The 11,770-nt window shown below is 40.4% G+C and overlaps 1 protein-coding gene across 2 annotated transcripts; it reads left to right on the forward strand.

The window, feature by feature from the left end:
- The first annotated feature begins 36 nt into the window (after nucleotides 1-36).
- On the forward strand, nucleotides 37-11,364 carry MRPL22 (mitochondrial ribosomal protein L22). Of its 2 annotated transcripts, XM_028718351.2 has the most exons (7): nucleotides 37-117; nucleotides 253-298; nucleotides 4,114-4,249; nucleotides 7,333-7,398; nucleotides 8,397-8,474; nucleotides 8,891-8,960; nucleotides 11,088-11,364. In XM_028718351.2, the coding sequence occupies exons 1-7, from the start codon at nucleotides 93-95 to the stop codon at nucleotides 11,297-11,299; spliced, it is 633 nt and encodes a 210-aa protein (XP_028574184.2). In that variant the 5' UTR covers nucleotides 37-92; the 3' UTR covers nucleotides 11,300-11,364. The 2 variants fall into 2 exon arrangements, with proteins under 2 accessions (XP_028574184.2, XP_028574185.2); XM_028718352.2 differs by lacking the exon at nucleotides 4,114-4,249 and having other exon boundaries at nucleotides 81-117.
- Nucleotides 11,365-11,770: the final 406 nt, after the last annotated feature.

Below are 11,770 nucleotides of genomic sequence, written 5' to 3' on the forward strand. Positions count from 1 at the left end.
GCGGCTGTTTGAGGACATTCCGGAGGGAAGGGGGGGGGGGAAGCGCCCTTCTCTGCTGTCGTAAAATAGGCAGACGTGTTGTGGCTGCGAAGATGGCGGCGCCCGCAATGCTCGGGGGTGAGTTTGGCGGTGGGGAGGGAGGGAGAGGAAAGCGACAATGGCATGTGCCCAGGGGGGCTGAGCATTTCTCCACCACCCCACAAAACAAAACCTCCAGCTTCCTGCCCTTAATGGCTCATTTCTCGTTTTCAGGGGCCGCCCGATTGTGGAGCTTCTTCAACTCCGCCCGGACCGGGAGGTGAGTCTGCCCTGCGAAAGGGTCTGGGGGCCGGCCGATGTTGTGGCTGCGGAGGAGACCGCAGTATCTCTCTCTCTCTTTCTCTCAGGGTGATGAAGAGGCCTCTGGCGCACGAAAACAGCTAGTGCAAAGCTGTCATCTTCTTCTTTTAAGGGCACTTTTTGTGCATTTGGTGGTGTAGAATTATGGCGCCCCAATGCAGCACTTTGGTCGTAGTCAGTATCCAGGAGTTCGAGGGCATGACCAGCAGCAGTAACCACTGAGACTTAAACAAATCTTCCAAAGGTTTCTGTACTCCCGTGTTTAAGAGAGATTGGTTGATTTAACAGCCCTGTACAGTGGTACCTCGGGTTACATACGCTTCAGGTTACAGACTCCACTAACCCAGAAATAGTGCTTCAGGGTAAGAACTTTGCTTCAGGATGAGAATAGAAATTGTAGTCCGGCAGCGCGGCGGCAGTGGGAGGCCCCATTAGCTAAAGTGGTGCTTTAGGTCAAGAACAGTTTCAGGTTAAGAACGGACCTCCGGAACGAATTAAGTACTTAACCCGAGGTACCACTGTATAAGGATTGTGGTTTAGGCAGTGCTGTTGCCGTCAGTTGGAAAAGAAAGGGCTAGGCTGTTTGTGCCTCCAAGACCCAAACCAGCTTCTAGAATCATGGAGTCAGAATCGTAGAGATGGAAGGAACCCTGAGGGTCAACTAGTTCAACCCCCAGCAATGCAGGTATATCAACTAAATCATCCATGACAGGTGGTCATCCAACCTCTGTGTGTCTGCTTTCTTAAATCAGTGCAGGAACAGAAAACACCTTCCATCAACAGCTACTAGGCTGCCTGGCTGAGGAATTTGCAGCCTTGAAGTGACAGTATATAAATGCAATCTATCATTCAATCAATAGAGAGTATCCACCTGATGGTGAAATGAAACACCCTCAGATTGTGCTTGAGTACAGATAAAATTTAAGTGAATGAAGGTATGTGTAAAACGTCTTCACTCTCAGGTTATCATGCCTTGGACGTCATTTCTTGGTAACCTCTAGAATGGACTGCTTTGAAGAGGGTCCAACAATTTCATTTAGTTCACAGTATAGCTGCCAAATTGCCAGAAAGGACCAGGCACTATAAGTCAATTGCTCTGCTTCCTGATCAGTTTCTGGGCTCAGTTTAAATCCCTTCACAATTTTGGACCAGAATATCTAAAGGATTGTGTCTCCCCACGTGTGGTTAAGATATGTATTAGAGGTTTTTCTTCAAGTTGACGTGCAGCAGGTGATTACTCTGGAAAGCCCCCCCCCCAATCATCATCACTGAACACAGGAGCCTTTGATAGGGTACAAAAATGTTTGTGAAACTTGTCCCTCAGCTGCAGAGTTACTAGGAAAGAAAAGTGGAGGCCAGCATTTCATTAGGTGACCAGGAGGGAGCACACTTCTACCGCACAATGAGAAGCCATTCTCATTCAGTAGGGTATTACAGAGGAACAGTAGGGCTCTGATGTTCGTTAATGAAGAATCACAGGGGAAAGATTTGGGAAGAATAAAAACACATGCACAGTTTTTATTTTATTTTATTTTATTTCAGTGAGATTACACTTATCTGCATGGTTAATGAATCACACCTTTATATAAGATGGCTTTAATGAGTATAATCCAAAGCCAGTATTTTGCATCCTAATGGCAAAAATAAGCAATAGTTTCCATTTGTTTACTTTGGAGAAGTTAATTCTAGAGTTGAAATTCTTCTGGAATAATTCTGCTACTGGTCCAACCAACAGGATCTAACAAACTTGGGCTGTGCTGGGAGACAGCTTGTGCCTGCTTTTAATTTTACAGGCTGTCTCTTGGTATTTGAATACCATTGTGAAGACACAAAATACAAATGTGCATGTGCATATTTTTACAGATGGAAAAACTGAACATTTCAGGAAACTTGATATATATTTGAAATATATGTATATATATTGCTTTTTATGGACATTAACATGATTTGATAGTACTAGCTGAGACCCAAGGTGGATAAATGCTTTTTTAATTATGAAAATAATTTAAAAGATGTGTATCTGTAAATACAAATACCAATAGGTATTTCCTGTGTTCTTGAGCACTAGAGGGTGCCATCACCTAACGGTTTCTTGCACATGGGTAATTTGTCTCTGCTGAAATGTGACTGGATATGGAGACAGTGGACAGAAACTAAAGAAAAAATAAATATTCCAGTGCCCAAGTTGTGTTTCTCAGACAGAAATTCTCCTATGCTATATGGCACCTTGCTTCTGAAATTGAGGAGGCTATAAAAAGAATTTTGCAATATTCCAGAAGCTTCTGTGCTTCAGAAACGAGTGGATTTGTTTTGCTTGTTTTAAATACCATTGATACTGCAGAAGCCTTAGTTATTTCTATGGGTCACAGCTGTGTGAATGGATCACATGGAACTACTGGCTGCGTCTCACAGCCTGTGAATTGCATCCTACACTGCATGTGGGGAGTTCTGCTCACACAATAGGACTTCCTTTTCTGCTGTTCTCCCCGGGCACCCTTAAAATCGGCTTTGGGGGGTCTTCCAACCCTTTGGAGCAGATTTTAAGGGTGTGTGGGGGGGGAAAGGAGGGAAATGTTCAATTGTGCAAGTGGAATTCTACCACACTAGTTGAGCAGCGGACGCGGGTGGCGCTGTGGGTAAAACCTCAGCGCCTAGGACTTGCTGACCGTATGGTCGGCGGTTCGAATCCCCGCGGCGGGGTGAGCTCCCGTCATTCGGTCCCAGCTCCTGCCCACCTAGCAGTTCAAAAGCACCCCTAAGTGCAAGTAGATAAATAGGTACCGCTTTATAGCGGGAAGGTAAACGACGTTTCCATGTGCTGCGCTGGTGCTGGCTCGCCAGAGCAGCTTCGTCACGCTGGCCATGTGACCCAGAAGTGTCTCCGGACAGCGCTGGCCCCCGGCCTCTTAAGTGAGATGGGCGCACAACCCTAGAGTCTGACACGACTGGCCCGTACAGGCAGGGGTACCTTTACCTTTACCTAGTTGAGCAGCAGTGTTGGATATGGCCCCATGTGAGCATTTTATTCAGCCTTGGGACCTTTCCCTCTTTCTGCAAGTGGCAAGAACTGATGTAGCCCTGCAAAGAACAACTGGGCCTGAATTCTTGCATAGTCATTTTTGGGCAAATTCCATATGCATTGGAAATTTGTCTTCTCATAATACCTTTCATGCTATGAATGCTTGGCAGCTTTAGTGTCCCTCCCACAACTAACCAGTGTGTAATCTTTTTCAAGGAAGTAAGCAAAGCTGAATTATAAAAACTGCTAATCACTGAAATTATTTCCTCCCCCCCCCCCGAAAGACCCAGCTTTCTTCTTTTCCTGTCTCCAATCCCAGTCCAGAAGTTAAATCATTTAGTTGAAATAATAAGAGAAGTACTGGGAGACATATGCCCAAATTAAAACATTTAGTGTGTGGTTTCTGTTAGTTACTTCAAGCTCAGCTTTTCCCATATAGTGTATCTAACTGAATCAATACCACTTCATTTAGTAATTGATATTGAATATATTATTAGGAGCATATGCCCATAATGTATAAATAGGATAGCATTATGGATGCTGCCTATTGGGCTATCTTTGCCCCCTTTCGTTGCATTAGGCCTACTGCCCCTCAAACCAGCAGGGCAATTGAGCCATCTTGGAGTATGTTGCTCATTGATTAGGAGAGACAATGAAAGAGCACATTCTGATAAGTTGGGATGAAAAGCATCTAGCAATCAACCTCTTAAGTGATTATTATAATCTTGGTGGAATGACAAATTCTTGTCTCACAGGTTACTAGCACCTTGCAGTGTTCCTCTTCTGTCAAATATCCATACAAGTGCATCTCTTGGGGATATTGGAAGATGGGAAAAGAAGAATAGGGTGGTTTATCCTCCACAGCAACCAGGAGAACCTCGAAGACCTGCAGTAAGACTTACATCTATATATTACAGAATTGTAGAGCAATGAACATGGGTTCATTTTGTCTATTTTTGCAAGGTTGTAATTTCCAAGAACAAGGTTAGCACCGCATTTGTATCAAACACACAGGCTTAAATGTTGGAAGCAATGACCCCCATTTTTAAAAAAACAATTTGTTAAATTTTTTGAAAAGCAATAAAAATTAATTCGCAAAAAAAGGAAGCAGTGACTCCCAGACTTACCACATCCCAGCAGCTCTTTGGCACAATTAATGACTGAAATAAAACATGATTTGTTCAGGATCCTTACTCAGTTTTCATCCACAAGCCTTTTTGAGTTCTGTCAGGGAAAAAGACAGGGCATTATTATTATTATTATTATTATTATTATTTCCAGCCCTCTGATTTTGATTTTGTCCTCTGTAATAGTCAGTCAGCATTTTCTTGCTATTAGCATGTCAGTCCTCAATGGCTGGTTTTTTAAAAAGATTTTTTTAAAGTTTTTTTTTTAATGTAAGGTCAAAAGTACAAACGATGTAACTTTGCTTAGTAACTGTGGTTATGTTTTTCTGGTTTGTTTGTACTTTAGAATTTATATTAATAAAAAGCTCAGTGGCCGTTATTTTGTGTGTGCTTTTTTGTTTCACTAAAGATGTACTGCACTTCTGCAGACCTTGTGGTTTTCCTGAACACGTTGAAACCTCCTTCCATTTTGGCTACATAAGGATCCAGTCTCAGGAAATTGAGTTTGCTGTTAGTATCTAGGATATGTGTGCTTGGCTAGATGGCCAAGCACATCATACTACATTTTTAAAGTATCATTTATTATATTCCCCCCTCTGGTAAACAAAATAGATGCTAGATCTTGAATAGACATCATAGGATAAGGCATATGTATCCCTAATTCTGTAGAAATTGAGTCTCATTCTGTCTGCTGTGTACAGCTAATGGGTTTATTCTGGCCTGAATTTCACTGTGATCGCATCCTTATTTCTCCTGCCTTGGGCTGTACTTAGAAAACTGTAGCCGTAGTGGTACCCTTGTCAGCTTCCATTGTGTGCGGAACTAGGTAAACTAAATATTAAAAGGCTGGTCACTGCAGGAAAGAGATGCTATTTTTTAAAAAAGCTTGAAATCACTAGCTGGTAGCATGATATATGGGGCACTTGGGAGACTTGTATGAAAACTCTTTCAAGTTTTCCCATCAGGTATAGTAATCTTGGTCTTGCATTTTTTACAGCTTTTCTTTACCTTTAAATAATGAATTTACTGTCAGATGGTTTGGCTTGCTGCTGAGCGCAGCTAAAATGAAAAATGGTTTCACTGCAGACAAATACAGTATTTATTTTTAAGTTCCTCATTTTTGTCTTCTGTGCGCATTTATCGGCTCTGCGAGCAATATGATTTGAAGTATACACACTATATTTTTGAGCAACAAAGCGCACATGAAATTTCACTTCTCAAATGATTAATGTATCTGGGTGAATTTTGCTTCTCTTTTACAAAGCTTTTTAAACATATATATAAAAATGCATTCCCATTCTGTAGCTGGTACTGGACCTTACATGTGTTAGCAAAATAATAGTTGTGAAGGGATTATTATAAGCAGCTTTTTAGTCAGCTGTATATTGAGAACTTAACCTGCACTGACCTATTTTGTTAGGGTTGCCATATAACAATAAATTGTTGAGCTTTTTTTTTGGGGGGGGGCAGAAATTATTGAGCTTCTTGAGCATGGGTTGCCATACATCTGGATTTTCCTGGACATTTCAGCAATTACTGCCAGGACACTGTTTCAAACGGCCAAATCCTGGCAGTGTCCGGGAAATTCCAGACATATGCCAACCCTATGTTATGTGCATTAATTTCATGAAATGTATCTCACCTATGAAGACTGATTGAGGCACAGCTGAGAATTAGTATGGTAGTTGAACAGCTTTGTGTTGAGCAATGCTAGAAAAATCTGTGTCAAAAGCCTGTTGGCTAATTTTTGCACCTGGAAAATGGAAAGGATGAATTCATTTCAACACGGAGTGAACTGTGTGTGGAGCATGGATCCTTTCCGTCCATGGCCAGCTGCAAAGACCAACAGGTGTTTGCAGGTAGGAGAGGGAGAGACAAGCAGACCCATTCAGCACTGTGGTGGGAGAAGAGTACTGGAAGATAGTGGGGTCAGAGAAGACCCATGGCAGTGCATAGCTAGGCAAAGCAAGCAGCTGGTCAGCTGTTCCCTATGTTATCTGTAAGTCTGTATTAAATTTCACTGCTTCAGTATACAGTGGTACCTTGGTTTATGACCATAATCTGTTCCGGAGGTCCATTTGTAAACCAAAACAGGTCATAACCCAAGGCGCTCTTTCGCCAATGGGGCCTCCAAACAGGTCGTAATCCAAAAAATTTTGTTCATAAACCAAAATAATTGTTCGTAATTCTCAAAAAGTGGGCCGTAATCCAATTTTTTTTTTGCAAACCGGGACGCGCACTTCCAGGTTTGAATTGGTCATAATCCAATATGGTCGTAAACTAGGCTGTTCGCAAATCAAGGTACCACTGTACTAATGTGTGCCCACCTGAGAAGGGACTATAGCTTAGAGGTAGAGTGTATATTTTGCATGCAAAAGGTCCCAAATTCAATTTCTGGCAACCTCCATTAAAAAAAAAAGATATTTTCTAGCAAGCTCAGAAAATATATTTTCCTGAGAACCTGGAGAGATGCTGCCAAGTAGGGTAGGTGGGACAGCAGTGTGATGCACCATTTCTGATACCTTATTAATCTGCACCAAGTCATTGCATAGCACTGTTTAAAGGTAGGAACAAGTCAGCCAGTATAGTTGGTGACCATAAAGCTGCCCATGTGAAAAACTAAGCGTTATTTATTATGTAGTAAGAGACAAATAACACAACATAGTTGGAATTAGTTTTCGCTGCTTCCATTCTTGCCTGTTGCCATGTAAAGTCTGTCTGACATAATTTTTGGCAGGTGGAGGAGGAAATGTTTTTTGTTTTCAAAGTAGTAGAGGAACTGGGGGTGGTGGGGAGAAAACAAAAGACATTGTTGTCCCCAGAACATAAACATCTATTTTTCTATAGGAAATATACCACTGTCGAAGACACATTAAATACAGTAAGGACAAGATGTGGTACCTGGCAAAACTGGTAAGAGGATTGGTTTTTGTAGGCTTAATCTTGTTAGGATTATGAGATTTCTTGGTGATGGCTGTATTTTCGTGCCCTCTTTACACGTGGTTGCATTTGATTTTTTTTAAAACCCTCTTTCCTTGTAAAATCCCTGGATAAAATGTTACGTAAGTTTACTTAAAGAAGCAGAGGATGCTTTGCGCTACTGTGCAAGAAGATCCTGCTCTGCCATTTTGTCCCGGGTGGGGGTGGGCGGGGAATATACCAGGAGGAGATTTAGATAATATAAACTTTTGGTGGGATGCATGGAGTGTAGCAAATACTGAAAAATGAAGAATTGCTTAAATTTCCTCTGGAAAAAGCATTGCAGGATCATTTGCAGAGGTCAAGTCAGGTCCCCTGTATCTGTTGACTATGGCTTTCCCATGTCACAGTTTCCATGTGGAAACCTTTTGAAACTCTCTCCATGCCCTAAACTGTTATTTATGTGTGGGAAACATTCTTAGTGACAGCTTATGCCAGGTGAAGGCAAACCACATAGTGGGGGCTGATCATACAGCAATTGCATAGGTTGCTGTGTCAAGCAGCTGCACATGAAAATAGTTTTAAATAGCCTTTTCCTTTCTGCAAAACGCCAGCCAGCATGGCCAACAGTCAGGGATAACAGGAGTTGCAGTCCTTCAGCACTTGGCACGCCACAGTTTAGGCATATGTGCACGATAGATTTGAAAGCCTTATTCATCAGAAGCTTTCTATTTATTTATTTTGCAGTGCATTTGAGATTAGGAATTTTTCTTCTCGGTATTGATTTGGTAGTCCTTAATGCTCTTTGTCAGAGTTTTTGTTTGTTTTAGTTTTTTGTACTATAGCAATTCTATAAAACTGTGTAAAGCAACTCAGTGTTGCATAGTTCGTCTACACTGAAACTGATGCTTATGATGCTGTTTGTTTCACTATATATGAATTATATACTGTATTGAGAATTTCTCCCATCTCTGTGTTACTTTTCATTTCAGATACGAGGCATGTCCATAGATCAGGCACTAGCTCAGTTGGAATTCAATGACAAAAAGGGAGCAAAAGTGATAAAAGAGGTAAGTTACAAGTTTCTTCAGAATTTAATTTACCATTCTCTATTAAATCCATATATTTCTATCTTTTAGATGATATTTCTGGGCTAGTTCATATTGTTTATAACTGGCTTATTCTTTTATAAGCCTTGGATTGTATGCTGTATTTTTGAACAAGTTGGTGAACTGCTTAGAGAACTTTGTTAAATACAACACACACACACACACACACACACACACACACACACACAATCTGCCACAGGACATGTTGCCATGAGGTAGGGAAGCTAATAAGCAAAGTACCCTAAGGCAAGGAAGTTAAAAAAATACATTGTTTCCTTTTTTAATTTAAAGGTGAGTAGGTATTACTGTGCATATGAAAACTCCAGGATTAAAAATTTACACAATCTTAATTTGTAATTTTTCCTTTTTTACAATAGGTCCTTCTAGAAGCCCAAGAAATGGCGGTGAGGAAGCATAATGTAGAATTTAGATCCAACTTACACATTGGTAAATAGTTTATTATTATAGAAGACATATTCTAAAGGGCCATCCCTTTCTCTGCCCTGCAACCACCTTTGCCCCTAGAAAAGCCTCTCTGGAAGGTTGGCAGGCCATTCTGAACAATCAGGGATGGGTTACATAAGGTTTGGAGGGTGGTGAAAGCTCAGAGTCCTGAAAGTGAACTTGATAAGGTAAGGAAAGTCCGTCCCCCCGACACTTCCTGTGTCCATCTAACTTTGCTCAACAAGGCCCAACCAGAGCTTTGTGTATCCAATGTGTTCCATAGTTTGGCATCTCCCAAGTAATAATAATAATAAATAATAGCCTTGGCATGAGAAAATTTCTCTACTGGAAGGTCACATTAAAAAAATTCAAATTAAATGTTGGGTTTTAAAAAATGTAATCCATGCTAAGGATGATTAATTGATTCCTTCTCCAATCAAATATTTTGGTTCAAATATTATTGTTTATTGGAAAAACTTCCATTTATACAGCAAGTAAAATACACATGGCATACCCACCCCCAATTTTGCTTACCAAACACAACCTAACTGATCCCAGGTGATTAAGGGCATCAGAAAATGTTGTGATTTTTTATTCCTGCCCCCCTCACAAAAAAGAAAAATCCCACAAAAATTCGATGAAAGCTTCAAAGTGGAGGGTTTTGTATGTCTCTCTGTGTCCTGCAGTTTCTTGGTTTATTAAGTACTGAAATCTCATGAGAGCTATTACATAAAAATCAGTGGGATTTGTCTAAGATAAGGATGTCAGATTCATTGGGTTGATTTTGAGTATCTGTGTGCTTAGATAGGGGAAAGGTTTAATCAACACAACATGTAAAGCCTACTGATTACCTGTATACACAAGACTTCACAAGTTTTACTGAGTACTTTCAACTTCAATGGGAGTTCTTGGCCTACCAGCCATTTTATGTAGAGTACAGATTCCTTGGAGCAAATATATTTCATTTCTCAAATTCTGGCAAGGAGTAGATTTGCCTGATGACATCTTCCAATAGATTAAAGATAGGCTTCTAATTTCCTAGCACTGTAGCAGCAGTTTTACAATCAGCATACTTTACAGATAGCTGCATAAAAAGTAGGGTAGACCTTTGAAAAGTTATTCAACCTGCATGTGGGTTAAGTATAACTTCAGTTCTTGCAGCTGTGGTTGTTTGACATTACTTGCCTTAGCATTTGTATACATGAAAAGTGCATTATTCCATATAGGTCTTAAACACAATAATCCATTTTTCATCATCAGCCCATTTCTGTTGGTTTGTAATTCATTTTGCTGTGGCAGGTTAGCCAGCAGTTCACACTTCACTTCCCAGCAACTGGTCATCTTTCAACCTTTAATTGAGGTAAAAAGGTTCTAAATTAAGTGCATTTAGATCTGGCATTTAGGTATAGCTCTCTGAGTTCTCCATATCAAATGGACCCTTTTAACTTACCTTTATAATGCTGCTGTCATAGGAAGCTCATTTCTCTTTTAAACATATGATGACAAAAAGCAGTATAGAAATGGCTTCTAGCAAAGGGGAAAATAAAATGTCACTTCATCATGATTCATAACGCCTCGAGTGGACGTTCTAGGGCAAAGTGACTGACCAGCTTAGTGAATTATGCTTTCCTAGGGGAAGGCTTAAAATGGGTGGGGTGGGTTTTGGCTGCACAAAAACCTTTGATAGATGAAACTCACAGTTATAGAAGAAATACTTAGTGAAAAATGAGTAACAGTAGTAGTTTTCATTAATTTGTTTAATGTTTTTGCTGCTGGTTGTCACAGGTCCTGTTTTTTCACCCATTTTAAAAAATATATATATTTTCTTGTGTACTAATTTCTTCTATGCCATGTTGTTACCACACTTCTTTAATAAAGTTAGTGGTCTGCCTAAATTGGGGTCGGGGCATTCTGAAGGTAAAGGATTTACATATATCTTTATTGTAGGCCCAGATAAATAAACAGGACCGGTACATTTTTCCATGGTTTCTTTTGTAATTTTTGACGTGGCACATTAAAAAGAGAAATCCAGGTCTGTCAAGGCGTTGAGTGAGCCAGATTTTTTAAAATAGAATTTATGTTATGGCCTGCATTCTCCCTTTCTTTTAACGTCTATTTTATGTCTTCTAGCTGAATCCTTCTCTGGAAAAGGGCACTACCTGAAAAGGATCCGTTACCATGGCAAAGGCTTTTTTGGCATTATGGACAAAGTCAAGTGCCATTACTTTGTGAAATTAGTCGAAGGCCCACCTCCACCTCCAGAGAAACCAAAGACTGCTTTAGATCACGCAAAGGAGTATGTGCAGCAGCTGCGTAGCCGAACCATTACTAACACATTGTAATATTCCCCACTGCGCTGTTCCCTTTTTTGTGATAACCATGTAAATAAAGTACATTTTAAAAATCAGTTTCTAATTAGGCTCAGGTGTCTCCTATAGACACAAAAATGTGTACGGTGAATAGGAAAGAATACCAAGCACTAGGCAAGCACAGTGCCTCAGATCTAGATGATACTTGAGAAAAGTGGTAGGGAATGGTCTCAAATGAGGAAGCTACAATCTGATTTTTCAGTTTGGATCTTTCCCAGTAGCACTTTCACTGGGAGTATTGCCTTTCTTGATCTTTTAGTCTGCAAGTATGCTTTAGCACATGCTGAGAATGCAAAAAAGATTTAATGGGATATCCAATCTAAAGGGGGCTTGCATTGACAGAAGTGCTTTTAGCTACTGGAATGATAGTAAATGGATTCTGCCCTAGTTCAATTAATGGTGTTTTGGGTTTGTAGCTATTTTAGATTTCCGCCCTGTAGTTGA

The sequence above is a fragment of the Podarcis muralis genome, chromosome 2, assembly GCF_964188315.1.
Source record: "Podarcis muralis chromosome 2, rPodMur119.hap1.1, whole genome shotgun sequence".
NCBI lineage: Eukaryota > Metazoa > Chordata > Lepidosauria > Squamata > Lacertidae > Podarcis > Podarcis muralis.

Excerpts from the sequence above, each read along its gene's own strand:
- MRPL22 (XM_028718351.2), top strand. The coding sequence starts at position 93 with ATGGCGGCGCCCGCAATGCTCGGGG. Across the intron at positions 4,250-7,332 it reads GAGAACCTCGAAGACCTGCA|GAAATATACCACTGTCGAAG; the intron begins GTAAGACTTACA and ends ATTTTTCTATAG. Across the intron at positions 8,961-11,087 it reads TAGATCCAACTTACACATTG|CTGAATCCTTCTCTGGAAAA; the intron begins GTAAATAGTTTA and ends TATGTCTTCTAG.